The 23219-nt window shown below is 39.0% G+C and overlaps 1 protein-coding gene across 2 annotated transcripts; it reads left to right on the top strand.

Annotated features, from left to right (window-relative positions):
- Positions 1–3888: 3888 nt before the first annotated feature.
- LOC136749378 (complement component receptor 1-like protein) lies at positions 3889–14702 on the top strand. Of its 2 annotated transcripts, none has more exons than XM_066703618.1 (7): positions 3889–4116; positions 5225–5410; positions 9985–10084; positions 11216–11289; positions 12289–12474; positions 12700–12879; positions 13406–14702. In XM_066703618.1, the coding sequence occupies exons 1-7, from the start codon at positions 4032–4034 to the stop codon at positions 13618–13620; spliced, it is 1026 nt and encodes a 341-aa protein (XP_066559715.1). In that variant the 5' UTR covers positions 3889–4031; the 3' UTR covers positions 13621–14702. The 2 variants fall into 2 exon arrangements, with proteins under 2 accessions (XP_066559715.1, XP_066559714.1); XM_066703617.1 differs by having other exon boundaries at positions 13403–14702.
- Positions 14703–23219: the final 8517 nt, after the last annotated feature.

The following is a 23219-nucleotide window of genomic DNA, read 5'->3' as shown; positions in this document are numbered from 1 at the left end:
GATGCAGCAGTTTACTTTTAACATATACCAAGAAGGTCAGACATAACTATACAAGATAAGGCTTAATCCTGTCCAGAAAAAGTCAGACAAAAGAAATGTGTTCTTAATAGTTCAGCATTGCTGTAGGCTACACACAGATCATAAGTTCGTTGGAACCTATACAAATTACCTCATTTATTGGGTATTATCACAGCAATGCGATACGTAATAAAATATTACATTTTGACTAGATAAAGCTACAAACAATAAACGGGTGTTTACATGGGGTGTTATGCTTGACAGAGATGATCAAGAAGCTGACAAGTAGCCAACTACCATCTATGCAGAGGGCCTGTGGTTAAACATATTAATGCTGCCATGAAGAATATAGTAGTACAAATGAATACTATTATCATTAATGGTGTTATTACTATTATTGATATGGTTAGTTGTTCCAGTAATGGTAGAAGTAGATAAAAGAGCCCATTAGAGTATTGATTTTCTTAGGATAAATAAGCACTTTAGCTACTGCGTGTTCTCAAACCAAACGCACACGGAAACTCCCCCAATGTCAGCTTTCAACACAAAAGGGGTTTGTTTCGACATGGAGATATTTAATTTCCACACCTTTTTTCTTTCATTTGATTTCCTATCAGGAAAGCTTTCTTATCTACTTCCTCATTCCAGTAACTATGGTCTGGTGTCATGGCATCAGCATTAAAACACAGCTGCACTATATAAAGGACCTTGGTTGTTCCTTGGAATCTCTGCAGAGTTTTCCACGGAATCCCAATAGGAAAATAAATGCTCCTGAAATTATGCTGCTTGTTTTATGTTTTTGCCTCTAATGTTTATGGTTGGTGTATGAATGTAGTAAATTTCAATTATAATGGTACAGACTTAGGTTCACTTTAGGGCTTGAACTATAAAGCTAACCGTTGCTGTCAGTAAATAAACATGCCCCATATTGAGGAATTACAATGAAAACAAGCTGCAACTTGCATTGAAGTAAAAAAAACATGTTAGTCACAATTATATTAGCCATGCAAATATAGTTGGTCAGGGTGTTTACATTGTGTTTACTTGTACAATCAACTGATGCTGTCAAAAGAGGAACAGATACATTTACACTGAATAACAGTAACTTTTCAGTTAAACTTTCATCACACTTGCAGTTAAACTTTAATTTCACTTCCCATGTGACTGCAGATACTGATGCTATTACAAAAAGGCTTTTACATATTGCACATTTAACATTATATTTTTAAAATACAACAAAACAGGGAATGGAATTAAGAGAACATGGACTGCATTCTTGTAGTACTGTGTTGTTGTTGTTTTTTTCCCAGTTTTGCAAGAAGAACTCATATTTCTTATTGTTCGACCTATGGACCATTCTACAGCTCCATTTTAGTAATAAGATGTATATGGTATGGTTTTGCCAGCCAGCTTGGCCATCAAGTCAACTTAAAGAAGAGTCACATACTCAGAATTAGGGAGTAGGCCTATAGGGTTAATTTTTTTATTTGAATGCAAGTTGCAGCTTGTTTTCAATGTAATTCCTCAATATGGGGCATGTTTATTTACTGACAACAACAGTTAGCTTTATAGTTCAAGTCCTATAAAGTGAACCTAGCTGTGTACCATTATAATTTAAATTTACAACATTCATATACACTGATCATAAACATTAGAGCCACTAACATAAAACAAGCAGCATCATTTGAGGAGCATTTATTTTCCTATTGGGATTCCGTGGAAAACTCTGCAGAAATTCCTAGGAACCAACCAAGGTCCTTTATATAGTGCAGCTGTGTTTTAATGCTGATGCCATGACACCAGACCACAGTTACTGGAATGAGGAAGTGGATGAAAAAGCTTTCCTGATATTAAATCAAATGAAAGAAAAAAAGGTGTGGAAAGTTGATCCAAACTGACTTCAGCAGCCCAGCTAGGAAGGAAAAGGTGTTCCATGTATTACAAAGATGAACCACAACATTTTTCTCTTGGCTGAAACTAGAGGCAGTGCAGTCAAGGTTGAAGAGGGTGGCTGTGGTTCAGTAGTATTTAATTTGTATGCTTTATAAGTATTCTAGATTTCAGTTTTTTCATTTTGTATATTCTAAGTTTTACATTATTTACTTCGGCAAACTAAACTTAAAGCACACCATGAAATTGAAGCAGTGTAGCCAATTGAAACAATCTAGGACACAAATGTTGTTGTAATGATGTTGTTTCAGAAATGTTATACATATCACACTGTAAACAACATCTGTAGAAAAGTGAACCAATTTTGGACAAACGTTTTATGACAACATTATAGATATTGTGTTTAGACAGTACGTTTCAGAAACATTATACTTATCAGTAGACTTTAAGGTAAGTAAATTAAAACTCTAAAAGTATGGTCCTAACTATATTTACTTATAACTATACATTTCTTGTATAGGGCTGAAAAACACTGTACAATGTTTAAGTTCAAGTTCAAGTTCTCATTATTCGTCAAACACACATTATAGCAGATGTTATTGCAGGTGACATTTTTGTCTCCCCTATACCCAGCCAAACTTTGCAGTACACCAAACTAGCACATATCAAATACAATTAAATACGAAAATAAATGTGCAATTCAAGTGCAAAAGTGCAAGAAGTGCAATAAAAAGGGGTAGGGGGGAAGAACTAGGCAGGTAGGCTAATGGTTCAGCAGTCTGATGACTGGGGGATGAATGCTATTCTTCAATCTCTTTGTCCTGGCCATCAGGCATCTGAACTGTCTCTGCCTCCTGGATGGGACTAATGTAAACAACTGCTGGCTCCGGTGACTGGGGTCCTTGATGATTTTAGTAGCCTTCTTGAGACTACGTGTCTGGTAAATGTCCAGTAGGTCTGCCAGTGTGACCGCAGGGCGCTGGGCCGAACTCACCACTTTACTCAAGGTCAAGCGGTCACAGACCCTACAGTTTCCATACCAGGTGATGATGCCCCCAACAAGTAGGTCCAGAGACAACTTCCTGATGAGCTTGAGGGGCACTATTGTGTTGAAGGCTGAGCTATAATTAATAAACCGCTCTCTCACATAAGCGTTCCTTGTATCCAGGAGGGTTAGTGGAATGTACAGTACGGTGGCAATGGCATCATCTGTGGTGAGTTTGAGGTGGTGAGTTTGAGGGGGACTCAGTCGCCGGGGACTCAGTTCATGTCCTCAAACCGTGCAAGAAAGGTGTTCAGTTTATAGAGATGTCAGTGTCTATGGGGTGACTAGATTTTCCTTTATAGTCCTTAGGCTACAGTACCTGCCACAATATACACAATGACTGCAACATCTCCCTGTACAATGTAGTAGGCCCTACATGTTCTAAGATAGGCGTTTTAAAACTGGTCCTATAGTACCCCCTACCCTGCTGGTTTTTGTTCCAACCTACGTCTTAAATACTTAATTGAATGGTATATTGCTTGGATTCAATTAAGCAATTAAGACCTCAGTTGGAACAAAAACCTGCAGGGCAGGGAGTACTCCAGGACTGGTTTGAAATCCACTGTTCTAAGAAATACTATTATTACTAAAAAATATGCCATGCCAAAATTTAAAAGAAATACACAGAGAACATAATCAATCAATGAATCAATAAATGTTATTAAGGGTAGGGGGACCTCCAGGACCAGGGTTGGGACCCACTGCTCTAGTCCCTATAGACTCTGTGCTTTCATTTATGAGATGTTACCTGAGTCTCTGTAGTGAATAAATACAGTTTTTGAAAGAGTGCTGGTAGTACAGTGTGCTAGTGTGAAAGGCACTGTAGACATGCAGTTACTATTAAGAAAACTCTAGCAGCCAGCAAGTATAAAACGAAAGTTAAAAAGAGAGGGTTGGGGTCTTGTTGCTTTAAATCTTCTGCTCCTCAGTATTGTCGCAGTTTCAGAAGGGTGTGGAGGAGAAAGTCGGGACGCGCGGCTGCTTCATTTTGTGGGAAAGAGGGATCGACCTGGTCAAAGGCATTGTGTGATTTATAGTTACATTTTCAACTGACAAAACACAACTAAACCCACAAAAAATGTCTAGTATGAATTATTGCAGCCATGGTTTGGGCACAATCTCATGGTTTCTGATCATGGCTTTCCTCGTTGTGAACGCAGCAGGTAGGATAGTAATTATTTGGTGATTTTTATTATAGTGCATTATTTTCATTAATTAAATACTGTGTGTGAACTCGAATAAGCCAGACTATAATATGAGAAGGTTGTACACAACTTCTAAAAAGAAAGTGTTTGGTCATTCGTGTTTATTTGTTTCAGATAATCGTGATTTTACAATAATTGTTGTCCCTGAAATTTAACTTTAAAACTGCCCTGTATTTCAGAAGCAACTGCGTGGCCTGTGCTCGTGTGGGTAAAATTAAAGACCATGCATGCTAAAAATGAGGTATAATATCCATTGCAACATAGGTCCGTTAGTGTAGCTCAGATCTGCTCAGATCTGCTCAGATCTGCAGAATCCCGCCGATCCCATTGGTGGAGCGGAGCCGCGCAGACCTGCGGACATCTGCACCACACGAACTGGACCAGAGGCCTGCAACGCAGACGATTGATGAGTTTGGGTCGAGCTAAGATAATCTAATGTGATATAGCGCACGATTTACAATCATCTATGAAATCATGCAAACCTATAGGTTATTTTACATTGTCCTTCACACAGACAAACAAAAGACTTTCTAGTGAAAGGGCTATTACAAGTTCTGTTGTAACTACATTGTTTATAGTACCATCACACTTCGAGTCAAATACATGGTTTCATACACTGGCCTTTATACAATGTATTTCTTTATTTGTGGGTCAGTACAAATAAATCATGAATCATATGCATGGCCATTGTGTGGCTCTATAGAATATCTGTCAAAACAAATGTTCATCAATCAGCGTCCGAGAGATATTTGACCAGTCCTCCATGCAGAATCATCCCAGCTCCTCTGGGTTGCATGGCTTGCTTTTACAGATGGTTTTGTTTTGGTCCAGTTAATACCACAAAGTTGTGTGTTTGGAAGTGCTGTCTTACCCATTTTGTCACAGACTTGTATGTTTGTCAGATTGTTAATTTTGAGGAAAGTCCAAAATATATTTGGGTATATTTTGTAATCCATTCGTCCCTAAATTCTAACAAGGACCAGGTTATCATCATCATCATCGTCACCTCCGATGCTCATGTTACACATAAATAAACTCCTGACCACTGTATAATTTCTCCTTACAGGACAATGTCCCGTGTTTCAGGTTAGTCCACCTATTCTTATGACGGCTGCATCTCAAGCACTTAACGATTATCCCGACGGAACTTCATTGACTTTTGAATGTCAAGCTGGATACTTCAGATCAGGCGGGTCTCCAAAAATAAGGTGCAGTAACAGTGTTTGGAGTCCTTTGACCTTGATGTGTGACAGTAAGTGGCCACTGTAAATCTTCTCATCATACCCTTAATGAAGGTGATTTATCAAAAGAATGCATGTTTTTTTTTTAAAGGTAATGAATTGTGTAACTATCAGTACTGTGTGAATCAGTAGCATGTCAATGTGAAAATATTGACTATTCCTAAATATATGGCAGAAAAAATAAAAATAAGTGTTGAGAACAATGTCATCCCCACTGTGAAACATAATGGTGGAGCTTTTTTCTTTGAGGCTGTTTCTCATCCTCTGGTCCTGGTGCACCTGTTAGAATTGAAGAATGGATGGATTTAATCAGATATTGATTACAGTGTGGTGTACTTTTTCTCTCTTGATGTACAAGATGGAAAATACCTTTCATGTGTTTTATATCCTTTATAACAACCTGTATCTGGACTTTTTAATCCTTTGTAATTTCTCCCATTCTACTGTTCCTATCCTTCTGTCATCTCAATCTCATCAACAGTCATTTAAGGCCTCCTATCTGATCTCCTTCTCTGCTTACCACCATCTTGTGTTATTCCATCTCTTACTCAATTCAATTCAATTCAATTCAAGGGTGCTTTATTGGCATGACAAACAGTTTCATAGTGTTACCAAAGCAGTTAATATTATATACATACATTGAAAAAGAAAAAAAAAAAGGAAACAGTACAATATAATTTATAAATAAAATCTTAATAGACATGTACATTTACTTTATTTATAGTTAACAAGTTTACAGCTGGTGCTCATGTATGTTTTCACAGTGAGCCCCTCAGGCTGTGGCAGGCGGCTACATATTGGGCAGCCAGGGGGGCTGTGTGTCCCTCCCCCATGAGGATAGCTATTTTTTTTTCATTTATCAATTCAGAAAATGATTTTATAATATTTATTAAAGAATGTGTCCCTTATTTTGGCATATTTATTGCAGTGGAGGAGGAAGTGCATCTCTGTCTCGACCTCTCCTGTCTCGCAGTGACCACAGCGCCGCTCCTCTCTGGGCAGCCAGCTCTGCCTGTGTCGGCCCGTCTCTCTGGCCAGGCTGTGGTCACTGAGCCTGTACTTGGTCAGGATCCGTTTCTGCTTCGTATCTCTGACAGTGAAGAGATACTCTGCCAGGGTGTATTCTCTGTTTAGGGCCCGATAGCAATCCAGTTTGCTTTGGGATTTGGTTTCATTGTTCCAATGTTCCAGATAGGAGGTTTTGGTTATCTTTATGATTTGGTTGACTCTAATTGGGGGCAGGTAAGCAGTGCTGACCTGAAGCTGGTCTCTGTTCGCAGTATTAGCGGGGGTCAGTGCCGTGAGCTTCAGGGCCAGCTGACTCAGGGGACTCTTTTCAGGGCTGAGCTCTTGGGTTTGGAGGGCCTTGGACTAGAGTGAGTCTGACTCACTTTTCTTAATCCAGAATTTCAGTTCTCTTTTCTTTATATTAATGAGAGTTGGAAAACGGCCTAATTCTGCCCTGCATGCATGGTTTGGTGTGTTCCTGTGCACCTGCAGTATGTTTTTATAGAATTCAGCATGCAGGGTCTCTATTGGATGTTTGTCCCACCTAGTGTAGTCCTGTTGACTGAGTGGACCCCATACTTCACTACCGCACAGCGCAATGGGCTGGATCACACTGTCAATTAGTTTGAGCCAGATTTTGACTGGAATATTAATGTTATAGAATCTTCTTCTGATTGCGTTGAAAGCTCTTCTTGCTTTGTCTTTGAGTGCCTTCACTGCCAGGTTAAAGCCCCCTGACACATTAATAGTCAGGCCCAGGTAAGTGTAGTGTGAGGTGTGTTCTATGGTAGTGTTGCCTAGCATGAAGTGGTATTTGTTTCCCTGAAGTCTGGCCTTTTTTTGGAAGATCATGATCTTTGTCTTCTTCAGGTTTACTGCCAGGGCCCAGTACTGACAGTACTGCTCTAGCAGTGCCAGGTTTTGCTGAAGCCCCTGTTCTGTGGGCGACAGCAGGACTAGGTCATCTGCATAGAGCAGGAATTTGACTTCTGTGTCATTTAGGGTGAGGCCAGGGGCATCAGAAATATTTGATTGATATCATTTATGGCCAGATTTAGTCCTGTCACGTCAGGCTGGTACTGTGAGCTGAGGAAAGTGTTGATGATGTCGGTTATTTCTGTAGAACTGATTGCTTTGTTAAATTCCTCTGTGCTGTTTGGAGCCCATCTGTATGTTTGATTAAGGTTGTACAGCTTACTGGGCTGTGTCTGTGTGTTGCTGGCCTGACTTCTTCTTTTCAGGAACACCGTGATTTGGTTGTGGTCTGACAGGGGGGTTTGCTGTCTGACAGTGAATGCACTTATGAAGGAGGGGTCCATGTCAGTGAGGGCGTAGTCGACTACACTAGTCTCAAGAACTGAGCATACGTGAACCTCCCTAAAGAGTCCCCTCTGATCCTGCCATTAAGGATGTACAGGCCCAAGGCTTGGCAGAGATGCACTAACTCTCTCCCGTTCTTGTTCACCGCCCCGTCGGGGTTGTTCTTCTGGGTTGTGGTGGGGGTGAGGTACAGAGGGGCCTGGCCGAACACATGGCTGTTTCCCTGTGTGCCGATGCAGTCGGGCTCGGTGCCTGTCTGGGCATTGAAGTCCCCACAGAGCAGCACATTCCCCTGGGCCTGGAAATGGCCGATCTCTGTGTGGAGGGTGTTAAAAAATTCCTCATTGTAATAGGGGGATTCAGAGGGGGGGGTGTACGCTGCACACAGGTATATATGGTTCTCACAATGGGCTATTCCCTTCTTAATTTGAAGCCATGTGTGCGTTGGGCCCTGTTTGACTGGGCTGATGTGGTTGGCCAGCTCCTCTCTGTACCACACTATGATCCCCCCAGAGTCCCTGCGGCGCCGCACTGTGCTCAGTTTAATTAAGGGCACAATAACCTCCCTGTAGCCCAGGGGGCAGTGTGTGGGCACCTCTGCACTGCACCATGTCTCCAACAGAACTATGACATCTAACTCCTTAATGCTTTTAATGAATTCAGGGTCTGTGCTCTTCAGCCCGAAAGCTGAGGAGTTCAGGCCCTGAATGTTCCAGCAGCTTACTGTAAATGAGCTCATTTTAGCTAACATTGTATGTGGAATAAAATGCCTATCAACAATACAACTTTTTAATCTAAGGTTTTGTTTAAACTGGAATTTCAAATATTATAATTATTAGTTTTATGTAAAGTATGGTTACATTGTATGTACACAGATATTTATTTTTAATTATTTACAAGTGGGGTTGTCTGTCCCTACCCAAGTGCTCTGGCTCAGCTCAGCAGTCTGGAGCAGAGGAGGCTGAGCAGCTGCTTGATCTCCCCCAGCTCAGTGGGGGCCAGAGGGGCGGCCTGGGTCAGGGCTGCGGTGTAGCTGAGCGGCTTCTGATGGGCGCTGTGCCTGGCGCTCGTGGGGCGGGTGGGAGGCTGGGTGATGGGGGGCTGGCCGGTGCTGCAGCGTCGCGGTACGTGTGCTCCAGTGCGGGGGGGCTGTATGCTTGGCTGGCCTCTGTTGGTATTGCTGTGGGGGGGTGGGCTGGCTGGGCTGCAGCCCAGGGCTGCATCTTTCAGAGTCTTCGCTAAGACTCTGACCCCCTCCTGATTTAGATGCACCCTGTCATGGAGGTGCCAGTGGCACACAGAGGGGTGGTGTGTCAGGTGTACATTGGGCAGGGCGGCGCAGCCTCTGGTGTCGGCTCGAGGCAGCAGTGTGGAGATTATTATTTTGGAGTCGGGAAACTACTGTGTGGCTCTCTCTGCCACCCTTCTCACAGCCCCGGCGGTGCCCTGCTGCAGGGAGCCCAGGTCGTTGGTGCCGGTGTGGATGATGATGCAGGCTGGGCTCCCCAGTGTGTGGCGGCGCAGCAGCTGCAGGGCCCGCTCCATGTCAGCGGAGACTGCTGACGTGCCGCTTGGGAAACAGCCTCTGCAGGTCGAGGTATTTCCCATTGCTGTCGATGAGCAGCACCACCTCAGCATCCAGCTGGCTGTTGCTTACTCTTCCTCTTGCTTACTGAATGTATGGGTTCATATAAAAGTATATATTTGATATTAATTTCCTTTGCTTACTTATCAAGATTCCCAAATAATTCAATATGATTTGATTGTTTTCTGGTGCATTCTGGCAGAATTCTAAAACTTTAATGAATTCAAATGTGTTCACATAATCAGGAAATGTGCTCTACATGAATGTACCCAAAGTGTCATACAACATGATCGTATGACCTGTATATGTACACGAGTAACTTTTGCTAAAGTTTGCTTTAGTTACGTTTGCTATATTTCTGTGGACATTATAACAGCCTAAATACCCATATTCCTGAAATCAAGGTCTAAGTGCGGAAAACTCCTCAATAGGAATAACAGATAAGGTTAAATTCAGAGTTAAACAAATATTTGAAGCTTTGCTGAAATGAAAGGAGAAATCCTGCCCTACCATCGGTCTGCTTTGCATCCTGTAGACTGATTCTCCACAGCAGTGCCCTCTATTGAAGATCTCATCTGAAGCCTTTTCCTAAACTCTCATTTATGCTTGAGAGTTTAAGGAAAGTTAGTTTTTATTCCTGTCAAATAACCATCATTTTGGTTTCTTCTTTAGAAAAGAACTGTGGATCTCCAGGAGAAATACTAAATGGGGGATTTGATCTTTCTGAAGGTACCCTGTTTGGTGCAAAGGCAACAGGTCATTGTGATGAAGGGTGAGTATCTGCTTGTCTGGATTTGAATCGTGACACACTAAACCCTTATTTTATCAAACAGTATTACAGGTTTTGTTCAACATATTTGTGGAACAAAAATACAAAGATTGAAGTAGAACAGAAGACACTTGAACTCAATAGTTATGTCTGCCTTAACCAACAAATGAGTGCAGATTGAGATCTTCTGGAAGAAATGAAGAGAAGAGTAAAAATGGGATGTAGGTAGTACCTTTGAAAGACATGTCATGGAAATTGCCTGAAGAGAAAAGTATTTGACCAGAGGCAAAGATTATTCTGAAACTACAAACACAGAGAAGCATGGAAATAGATAAGGTTAGCATAACAAGGAGAGAGAAAAATAAATCAATGCATCCAAGTAGTGTTGTCACAATACCAAAATTTTGACTTTGATGCCAATAACCGGTTTAATATCACAACACTCGATGCCTAAACGATACTCGATACCAAGATGATACCGCCACAAATGAAGAAAAAAAATAAACCTTTCTTTCTTGCTTGCACTTGTTTTACCATTGTATATATTGCTGGGCGAGTCTGAAAGACAAAAAAATATATATTTTTACAGTGATCACTTAAATACATATAAGGACAGTTATTATATTCTAATCTACACTTATGTTGTACACTGGCTGTCTGCAATATAATAATACATGGAGAAAAGTTAAGCACCTGAAAAAAAATTCCCTCCTGCTGATTCAGAGAAATTACTAGACCGACTTGATTCTCTCGATCATGACGACATGAGACCCATTTGACAGAAGTATCAAATGTAACAAAAATTCTGTTCGTTTTTTTAGTATCAAACAAGCATCGGATTTTCAGTGTAACGAACAACACTACATCCGAGACTACGCAAAGATGTGTGACATCATTGAAAGAGTGAATATATTAAAATGGCAATAGACTGGACACATTACAAGCAAAACAGATCAGTGATGGGTAGACTAAAGAAGCTATAGAATGAATCTCAAGGGATGAAAAAAGATCTGCAGAACGATATATAAAGCCTACATTTAGCTTCTAGCAATCCCTACATTATTTATTCTCATTGCCATACCAGATTCAAGTCAGATTGAACTTTACTGATCATTGCTCTTACACTTTACTTAGATACCAGATTGTGGGAAGGAAGGTGAGACTTTGCTTGGCTGATGGTTGGAGCGGGGAGGTTCCACGTTGTGAAGGTAAATAAACTGACTGTCTGTGCCTATATTAATAATTCATCCTCCACAAAATGCACCTGACTGTTTAACTACCATCACAGACATCTAATTTCTTCACATAATTTAAACATGTTTGTGTAGAATTGAATATGTACAAGCCACTCAGTTTCTTGTTTAAGCGGGTTTGTCCCTATGGGTGGGGACAGGACTGAGAAGGCTTCATTCTTCTAGAGAGTCTCAAATGTTTCTCAGATTGCTCAAATAACAGTTCTGCTCTCTCCTTTGATTTGAACACATGGTTGTATTTAGCAGGATGCTCTCTATTGAAAATTGAATGTTGGTGTGATGCATGTTTTTTGTATCAAGATCTTGGATTTGTGGCTCACTTCTGCATTAGGTTTTATTAATACATTTGAAGCTCAATGAAAGAGCCCAGTTACTGAATTAGTTTACTTGCCTAGCAATCAGCCATTAGAATAGTTGGAGTTACATTTATGTTACTCATTTTCTTGTTGTTTTCCATTCCTTTTTAGTTCCATTGCAAATGATATTGTCCAGCCACCACACACAGGTGTGTCAAACTCCTAGAGGAACACAGTGCCTTTTGTTTGTTCTGCATAACTATTTAGAGCCAGTTAACTGAGTTTGACACCCTGAACGTGGAACTGATAGAACGTGCCACTGTTGGTGAACTAAGTGTGAAACTGAAGGGTGAATTTTATAGACCAAGGTTGAGTTATCTTTTTTATGTATCCCAATTAGACTTCAAAATGTTTCATACAATTTGACACTTCATCTCAACTTGACAATGGCATTTTAAAGCCTTGCTACAGTGGGGTTCTTCACCAGTCATTTGATTTGATCTCCAACATGTGTAGTTCACAATGGCTTTGTCAAGTGTGTTTCAGTAGTACTAGACAGTTGGGGGTGATTTAACAGGTTTATACAGAGATAATACAGTGGGTTGAATGATTGACTTATATGTAGGTATCTCTGACCTCTTCTTTTCTTATGTTTTAGTTGTGAAATGTGAAGAACCTCCTTCCATTTCTAATGGTACACACAGCCCACAGCAACCAATATTTCATTATGGTATGAAAGTCAGATATACCTGTAATCGAGGCTTCGACATGGTTGGAAACGATAAGGGTGAATCAGTTTGTAGTGCAGACGGGACCTTCAAACCAGCACCTCCACAATGCAAAGGTGTGACACCTACATTTTTACAATGCTGATTCCTTTTTGTACCCCGACTCTCACCAGGAAAAGAAGAAAATGGATGGATGTTTTTTTTTTTTTTAAACAAGCTTCCTTTATTAGTGTTTTATCCCCACATGTTCAGCTCTGGATGTTGAAAGTAACTGCAATGAAATGTTGTTTAATATGGATTTTGCTTTTGCAGTATATGTAACAACACCCTTTTTATTGCAGTCATTGAGTGCCCCAATCCAACACTTGAATTTGGCTACAAGGTCACTGGACGTGTATCACCTTATAGAAAAAATCATCAAATTACTTTTAAATGCAATGATGGCTACACAATGAATGGATCAAGCACTGTTACTTGTGGAGAAAATGGCTGGTCCCCTGCTATTCCAACATGTTTCAAAGGTAAGTTGGGATATTCCAGATTTGATCTTTATTTAATATGGAGAAATGCATATATTTGTCATAGATTGGATTGTAAAGTGAAATTTTGCATTTTTAACATGGTTTCAAGGGAAAGGGAAATTGTGATTGATTCAAATACTACTACTAGGTATGACATGTACATTTTTAAAATGCTGATCCCTTTCTTTTTTAAACAAGCTTCCTTTATTAGTGTTTTATCCTCACGTGTGTTCTGTTTGAAAGAATTGTGCAAAACAGTGCTGGTTAAGAGACAATCATTCTCCAGCTCATACCCCCATGGAGGTTTGTAAAATATTGCACCACAATTATTTTCATGCATGTCATGTGATTGAAGGGTACCATTTATTAGGTGATCGAATTTGAACAGTTATATTTAGCGGTATATTCTCCACAGAAAACGGTACAGTATTGTTGTTATCGAGATATTTTACTCCTTTCCTGACTTTTGTGTGAGATTGTAATTATAAGCTATTGACGTGACTGCAAACTTTGTTCTTCATAGCAGCTGAAGTGGTGAACAATGGACAGCAAGAGGTAAAGCCAGCACAGCCCGAGTGTAACACAGGAACAGAGACGGAAGACATCAGTACAGCGATAATACACAAAAAACAGTATCAGGTTTTAATTCTTGAGGAGAGAAAGCTGAAGTTGGAGATAGAGAAACTGGAGATAGAAAAAAAGAAATTACTTTTAGAAATTCAAAGTATGCAACAGCAGTGAAGTCAAATGCAACCAAAAAGCTCCACTTGTATAGCCATTTATAAGTAATGTAGTAAATTACTAAATAGAGGTTTCATTTTAAAACTAAGGGCTAGACCAAGTCAAAACTTTGACCCCCCCAACTCACAAATTATGAAGTTGTACCCTGTCACTTTTTGATTTTTAAATAGTACAATGTGGCTTCTGACAATAAATGAAACCATGATTTGTACTTTGTGAGTCGCTGGAAAGTAAAAGTTTGGATTTGGTCTAGCTCTAAGTTTGCCTTCTTAAAGACATATATAATCAACAAATATAATGCAATATAAATTTTGGAAATGATTTAATAAATAAAATGGAGTTAGGACTGTTTTTAAGCATTTTCAGGTTTTTTAAATATGTACCAATCATGAACCGTGCATGCCATTTTACTCCTCTTTTGATTTTATTCTGTAAGATCTCTATCTGTGCTGAATTGTTGGCCTTTACTTTAATGTTTAAGTTTAATGTACAAATCAGATAAGCTCTCCCAGAAGTACAACCCATATAATGAGAAGCTCACATGCCAGGCAATCTAAAATTGAAGGTGTGTTTTCGAGTGTATTCGGTCTGCGTGGTCTTAAAGCAGTACATGTTCACCTCTGTCATAAACCTGTGGAAAAACCGAGTGCCATTATTATTTAACATTAGAGCAATATGTTATTTTCCAGCCTGCAAAATGACATCACCCCCCCACTCACTTATTCCAACATATAAATGTCTGAGACTATTTTTCTTTAAATCAGTCCAAGATCTTTTTGTTTTTGTTTGGCCAGGGTTACATGGAAGCCCCAGTTTCCTGAAAACGCCAGACCTCCACCCAAAATCAGATTAAATTGTATTATACAAGAAACAGAGAATGTCTGTTAATATGGTTATTATTGTACTGAAATTCTTTGCCTGTTTCTCACCGGTGTTTGAAGAAGACCTGCCCTCGGATTTGTGTTGTTTTAAATTCCAAAGATAAAAAGCAGTTTATGGTGTAATATCGCTGATATCAGACTTTGCGTCAAAGAGTGTCCCTAAATTACGAAAGATTGGCAGAATAAAACAAATATACAGTATGGTTTGTTTTTTGTGTAATATTTGTTTTCCTTTGTAAACCCTAAATTTTAACCCCAACTTGGTACAGTATGGGATACAAATGATAGCAAATAGCTTTCTTACAGTATAAGTTATGAGACTATAAAATAGGAACTGGTTTGTTTGCAGTGAGCACTTGTCTTCCATGGCATTTTCCCTTGACATTAATCAATGAATTATTAGTGCTGTATCACATTCTAACAGTGCATGGATCAGAGCTGCTTTGTTTCTAGTTGTTTATAAGTATAACGTCTTTTCTTTAGTAAATTATCACAGACAGTAAATCAAAGTACACCTATATTCAGATTAATTATACACGACCAGGCATATTTAGGCAACAATAATGATATGAAATGGACCTTTGCACATTTGGCCAGAGTGGAGCATCTGTGCACGATAACAGCAGGTGAACAACTTGATTTCCGGATGACTTGGTTGGTTTGTGAACTTGGCTTTGATGACAGATTTATGGATTGGACTGGTTGCTGTGTTGTGCATTTCCTTATGTATAGGGAGAGACCTGTTTTACAGTTCAGTAGACTAGAGGAAGTTAAGTTTTGATTGTTTTTGTGTCTCTCTGTTTGAACAATTTTCTCCATAACCCTGTCGTGTGTTTCTTATCTGCCCCTTATGAGCCCTGAGCTATATAGCCTATATATACTGTGACCATACAGTATATTGTTTTGTACCATACCAATGCTGTAAGCAGGAAGAACGGCCCTTTTTAACATACTTTCTGAAGTGTTTGTGTAAGAAACTTTCCAAAGGAATATGCAGCACAGTCTATTGGTCTCTTGAAGCCATTGTGGAATGGTTACTAGGTAAATATCAATTACTCTTAAACCAGTCCAAACTAAACTGGGTCTTTAATGTATAGTATAGAGATGGAAAAACTGCCAAATTAGCATGCAATAATAATATGGTAAACTCATAAGGGTATACCTGATTATTACAGAGATTTGTTATTATAGTTCAGTTTCAATGGAATGGCTGTACTCCAGTGGTTATCTCTCTATACAGCACTGAAACACTGGTTAGCCTAGGAGCTGTCAGTCAACCATGAACTCTGCAGAGCTCCGAGCGGGCTGTCTTGATTGATGGATGGTGAATCTACCTGATTTCTACACAATGTCACAAATCTAGCAGTGTCACACAGTGGATCGTGGAGAATAGCATTGAGATTATTTCATTGCTTGCTCAGAGTCCTGACATCAATACCTTCGTACCCCTCTGGACTGCTGAATCGGGAAGAGACCACAGAGTGCAGGGAGAGAGAGACTGTAAGTATTCTGTTTGATTCAATATTTACAGATGTGGACTGATTTATAAGTATTTCTCCTCTATTATTATTATTATTGATGATAACTATAATCATCATCATCTTTGACTTACTGATGCCCTGCTGGAAGAATGACTCTACGGGATCCTGTTCCTGCGAGCTGTAAGATTGCATCTTGTGGTGGTCTTCCTGTTTTGTTTTTTATCTCTTGGGATCCAGTCCAGCATTTCCTTGGTCAAACAATCCACTCTCCTCGTGATGTTTCTGTTCCATTGTTATTCGAGTCCTTTCAGAACAAGGTCACATGTTTGTTCAAGCTATGATGATTTTTCTTTGACTTGTTTGTACTTTAGTATCCGATTAGCCCAGTTTGACTGTTTCGGAAATCTTTTTTTCAGATTATCCTTCTCTCTGACTGAAATAAGCATTAATAATCTCTTCTACATGACGCCGCTTACTTAGTATTTAATTAAAATTATGGAAGACAACTTTTCTTCAAGGTAATTTTCAGACTTGCTAACTTCACATGGACTTTGAACTATTGTTTATGCGGGTGCTAATTTCTTTCCTTGCTGATTGCCAGTATATTCCAATTGTTATTCAAACCACAATTACAACAATATATATATATATATATATATATATATATATATATATATATATATATATATATATATATATAGTGGCAAGGCATTACCAGACACAATTATAATGTATACAATTCACCTGCTTCTGTATGATTAATTCATGGAGTAATTGATCATAGAAATAACTACCTAACATTGTGTTCTGCTCATATACACGTAGGAGTGCGTTTCAATGACATGCTGCTATATATATATATATATATATATATATATATATATATATATATAATTATTCATTTCTAACCAGGGGTCCGTTCTTTGTACGTGGATCAGTAGTTTCAGGATAACGTGTCATGACCTCGGGGCTTTCCGCTCTGGGAGTGCAGGCAGCTGCATTATCATGACGTGCAGCAGAGCCGGACTGACGTCATCCGCCCAGTGACGTAGGGGCTGGCACACACACCGCACTGACGTGCGTCGCCGGCAGATCGATGTGGGAGCGATGTTAATAAGGCCAATTTACGTGGATAATTAATTAATGGAGATTAAATAGCGTTTGGGAGGAACGAATGATTTATTTATAGAGTCACAGGTTCGGTCTGGAAGGGATGATTTATTTAGTTGATTTATTAGGACTAAACATCAGCAATGCCGCCGCCGCAGTCCTGCACCGACACCGAGCCGCAGAGCCTCTTTGAGTGATGCGGGTTGTGGGACTAGGGTGTCATTTTATAGTGTTGTTAAAACATTGTCATTTTCCTTTCAAAACTATCTTTATTGAGCTAAATATGAGATGTTGAAGTGCTATTACGATTGCTTTTTGTATCTGTACATTTACAATAAAGTATCAAAATCTGAGCAAAGCTCTAGCAAGAAGCTTTGCATTTTAAGAATAAGATATTATATAATCATTAGTTTCCTCTTATTAGCAATGCGTTGTGTATATTTACTTTGTCTGATATCTGTAACCTTTAAAAAAGCAAAACACAACAACAATAACAGACAACAACAAACAAACAAAGCTAAGTATACTTACAACTGCAGCGTGGAGTAGTGGTTAGGCGGGCTCTGGAGTGGTGGGTCCTGGGCTCAATCCCAGGGGGGACACAGCTGTTGTACCCTTAGTAATGTACTATTCCTAGATTGATGCAGTAATAACATAGCTGTATAGGTGGGTATTGTCACCCAAAAACTAGTGTAAATACAGATTGTGGTAAATAAAACTGACTTCAGCAGCTCAGGTGTTCCCTGTACTACAAAGATTAACCACAACATTGTTCTCTTGGTAGAGACTGTAAATCCACCACCAGCAGAGGCAGTGCAGTGAAGGCTGGAGAGGGTGGCTGTGGTTCAGTACAATCTCATTTGTATGCTTTATAAGAATTCTAGATTCGTTACACTAAAAATATACATCCTTATGAATAGTCCTCCATAGAAAAATGGGAGAAGTGTCATTTTTAAAATGACAAAGCAAGAGGTGGAGGACTATAGGAAGCACTATTCCCTCTGGATCATGAATTTCCTAAACCGATGCTCTAGTCCCTATAGAGATGTTACCTGAGTCTCTGTAGTGAATAAATACAGTTTTTGAAAGAGTGCTGGTAGTACAGTGTGCTAGTGTGAAAGGCACTGTAGACATGCAGTTACTATTAAGAAAACTCTAGCAGCCAGCAAGTATAAAACGAAAGTTAAAAAGAGAGGGTTGGGGTCTTGTTGCTTTAAATCTTCTGCTCCTCAGTATTGTCGCAGTTTCAGAAGGATGTGGAGGAGAAAGTCGGGACGCGCGGCTGCTTCATTTTGTGGGAAAGAGGGATCGACCTGGTCAAAGGCATTGTGTGATTTATAGTTACATTTTCAACTGACAAAACACAACTAAACCCACAAAAAATGTCTAGTATGAATTATTGCAGCCATGGTTTGGGCACAATCTCATGGTTTCTGATCATGGCTTTCCTCGTTGTGAACGCAGCAGGTAGGATAGTAATTATTTGGTGATTTTTATTATAGTGCATTATTTTCATTAATTAAATACTGTGTGTGAACTCGAATAAGCCAGACTATAATATGAGAAGGTTGTACACAACTTCTAAAAAGAAAGTGTTTGGTCATTCGTGTTTATTTGTTTCAGATAATCGTGATTTTACAATAATTGTTGTCCCTGAAATTTAACTTTAAAACTGCCCTGTATTTCAGAAGCAACTGCGTGGCCTGTTCTCATGTAGGTGATGTTAATTATCATGTATGCTTAAAAAGTTTTATTTAAAAGATGCATCACATAGGAATGTAGGTCGCAGATTTGCAGAATCACGCTGATCCCATTGGTGGAGAAATCTGCGCCACATGAACGTGACCATAGGCCTCCAACGCAGACGATTAAGGGGCGGATTAAATAAAAAAAATGGACCCACCCGCTAATAGAAAACTACAAACCTGTACGTCATAGCGGTTACATTTATTATTAGAAGAAAGTGCCATCTTACTAAAAATGAAACCGCAAATGAGTACAGTTCTGTAGTTTTCTATTAGCGGGTGGGTCAAAGTTTTGATTTAATCTGGCCCTAAAATTGTTTTTTGGTCAGGCTAATGGAATCCAAGTTAATACAGCGAATGTGTATTCCAGAGACTTTCTTTTCCAAAAGAAAAGTACAATCATATACGAAATCATGGTTCGTCATGCAAACTATAGGATATTTAACATTGTCTCTCACACACACACTGAAAAACAAACTTTGTATTGAAAGTAACTACATTGTTTAGATAGTGCCATCACACTAAAAGCATAGCTCATGACCAATGTTTGAGACCTGAGAGCTAAGATGCAAATATATGTTCTCGTACACACACATTGGCCTTTATGAAATTTATTTATTTGTAAGTCAATACAAATAAATAATCCTATGCATAGCCATTGTATGCATACAGTTTGGTCCATAAATATTTGGACAGTGACACAATTGTCTTCATTTTGGTTCTATGCCACCACAATGGATTTGAAAATGAGACAATCAAGTGTGCTTTAAGTGTAGACTTCATCTTTAATTTGAGGGTAGTTACATTCAAATTGGGTGAACGGTGTAGGAAATACACCCAATTTTATATGTGGTCCCCCCAATTTTAGGGACTTGAAAGTAATTGGACAAACTAACATAATCATGAATTAAATTGAGAGTTTCAATACTTGGTCGAAGTCTGGAACCCATAGACATCACCAGATGCTGGGTTTCTCCCTGGTGATGCTCTTCCAGGCCTGCACTGCAGCTGTCTTTAGATCCTGCTGGTTCTTGGGGTTTTTTGCCTTCAGTTTTGCTTCAAAACAAACCAGAGAGAGAGCAAAACATTAGGTGTGGCCAAATCAACTATTTGGTACATTCATAAAAGAAAGAACACACTGGTGAGCTCAGGAACACCAAAAGGCCCGGAAGACCATGGAAAACAACTGTGGTGGATGACAGAAGAATTCTTTCCCTGGTGAAGAAAAACCCCTTCACAACAGTTGGCCAGATCAAGAAGACCCTCCAGGAGGTAGGTGTATCTGTGTCAAAGTCAACAATCAAGAGAAGACTTCACCAGAGTAAATACAGAGGGTTTACCACAAGAAACGTCTGACCTCTATGATCGCCAACAAGGGTTTTGCCACCAAGTACTAAATCAAAGGGGTCAAATACTTATTTCCCTCATTAACATGCAAATCAATGTATAACTTTTTTGAAATGCGTTTTTCTGGATTTTTTTGTTGTTATGCTGTCTCTCACTGTTAAAATACACCTACCATTAAAATTATAGACTGATCATTTCTTTGTCAGTGGGCAAACGTACAAAATCAGCAGGGGATCAAATACTTTTTTCCCTCACTGTAAACCATTGGTAAGCCCCAAAAACAGGAAGACCAGATTAGAGTTTGCCAAAAAACATCTAAAGAACCCTGTACAGTTCTGGAACAACATCATATGGACAGATGAGATAAAGATCAACTTGTATCAGAATGATGGGAAGAGAAGAGTATGGCGAAGGGAAGGAACTGCTCATCATCCGAAGCACACCACCTCATCTGTGAAGCATGTTATGGCATGGGCATGTATGGCTGCCAAGGGAACTGGTTCTTGTATTTATTGATGATGTGACTGCTGACCAAAGCAGCAGGATGAATTCTGAAGTGTTTAGGGCTATACTATCTGCTCCGATTCAGCCAAATGCTTAAAAACACATTGGACGGCGCTTCACAGTGCAGATGGACAATGACCCGAAGCATACTGCGAAAGCAACCCAAGACATTTTTAAGGTGAAGAAGAGGAATGCTCTGCAATGGCCAAGTCAATCACCTGACCTGAATCTAAAGAAACCCAGAAAGAAAATCCAAATCCAAAGAAAATCTCTTCTACATGATGCCGCTTACTTGGTATTTAATAAATATTAAGGAAATTCAGATTTACTAACTTCATGTGGTCTTTGAACTTGTCAGTTAAATCTTTTGTGCGACATTTTTATCTTCTTAATAATTATAATTAAAGAAGAAGAGGAGTTATTATTAGTATTATTTAATTATATGATCGATAATTTCACTTAAATACACTTGATGTTTATAATTACAATTTCTAATTAATTATTATATTTTGTATTAGGTTGCTAATTTCCTCATAATAGATAAACTGGAAATTGATGGAACATAAGTAAAACTCTTCTTTGTTTGAAACCTGCATGTTTTGAAAAATAATAAGGGACCCCTGCATTAGATAACAAGTGGGGTACTAATGTAACACACAGCAGCCTACTCTGCCATCTATTGGCTGTGCTGGGAAGTTCAGTGTATTCTAAGCTGAGAAAGTTATCATTAGTTGTAGTAAGAAAGTTTACAAACGAGAGGAGGCCATTCGTCCCATTGTGCTCGTTTGGTGTCCATTAATAACTAAGTGATCCAAGGATCCTATCCAGTCTATTTAAAGTTTCAGTTTCAACCACATTGGGGAGTACTAGTAGCAGTGCTGTTGTTGTTATTATTTATATCTAAGCATATGACCTTATTTAAATGTATTTTTTCAGTTAAAGTTAAAAGGATTAGCAATGAAAAGTAGTTTTATTGTAGACGTAATAATACCAATTAAATAATAATAATAATTACCACAACAAACATAATGTAAAGGATCTGAAGATATTGTGACCGTTCATTTTGCACAAAATAATATTGAATATGTATGTAGTGTTCTAATCAGTGAGAGTTTGACAGTTAAGGTAAGTAGTAATATTAGAAATAAGGTTAGTAGAGTAGTATGCATAATAATAAGTGATAATAATGTGACAGTTAGTAGATTAGTAGCGGTAATAATAAAGCAGGTATGTTAGTCTCCAATATAGTATTTAAGGAGAAGTATATGCATGTTAGTGATAAAGAAGTATGTTTGGAGCATTATTACACAGCACTGCATATATTTCAGTACTCAGTAAAAGTGTTGTAGTGGACAAAAGGCTATCATAAGGGACAGCCAAAATGCATTCATATTATTGCATATATAATTTTGGGCAAAATGCTTTTCATGATGTAATAGACATTATTTACTGATTGGTCTGTTGCCATACAGAACCCTATACCCTAAGCACAGTTCTTGACAAGGATTTGTAATGGATATAAGACTGAAATGAGGACCTCTGACGGGTGATGATGTTAATTCTGAACACCTGGAAGAGGAGTCTCAGAAAAAGCAGCATTATTGAAGACACGGACATTCACAGTTCTGCTGTTGTCCATTCAGTATTTAGTGCATGACTTACTGTATACATCGTCTACCTACCATATCTGCTAAATGTGTCTTGTCACGTTTTCTATTGAATCCCCCTCTGTCTAATTTCTTTTCTTAGTCTTATTTTATGGACACACCATCCTGCCCAATTGCAGCGTTATACGTTATTTATGACAAATTGGTATGCATGTTGTTAACAGCACACTTATTGAAATATAGAGGAATGTCAAATACTATAGCCCAGTTTTATCTTTTCACATCTCTAAACTGTACCATGTAGGCTGTACCACCTTAGCCTTCCCCAATGTATATTACATTACATAATTTTGTGAATTACATTACATTCAAGTGAACATAATTGTGTTTACTTCCAGCTCATCGACTAGCAGTTGTACTTTTTTTTTGAGTTTTACACTTGCTTTGTGAGCACTCCTGCATTTCTAAAACAGATTCTTTGGGAAACTGAAGTGAATAGCAGTCAACCTCACCCCTTCTACTGGTACCTGAGTTATCGAAAATAAAATAACTATTAGCAGATTTCATACATTACAACGTTTTTCATTATATGCAAGTCTAAACCCATCGTTTCGTTTTTCCCGTTTGTTACGTCGTATTAATTATAAAGAAAAAGTATTCGCATATCTGACATCTGCAGATAGGAATGCATTAAGTAGGCAGAGCCTGTTATAATGACAGTATTTTACACCAATCAGAAGCGCGCATACCTTCTAGGGGGGCCCCACCAAGTGCTGATCTTCTGAAGCTTAGCCTATGGGCTGTAGAGTTTGTTTTGATGGACATCGTAGTCGACCAATTACAGCGCAGTAAACACGTTCCAAGAGGCGGGCCTTCCATCGCCAAGGTATCCCATGTCATCGGAGCAAGGCGCTTTGTTTTTCT

This window comes from Amia ocellicauda, chromosome 5 (assembly GCF_036373705.1).
Source record: "Amia ocellicauda isolate fAmiCal2 chromosome 5, fAmiCal2.hap1, whole genome shotgun sequence".
Lineage (NCBI taxonomy): Eukaryota > Metazoa > Chordata > Actinopteri > Amiiformes > Amiidae > Amia > Amia ocellicauda.
The sequence above is the reverse complement of the archived record's forward strand: the minus strand, read 5'-3'. Positions and strand labels throughout refer to the sequence as shown.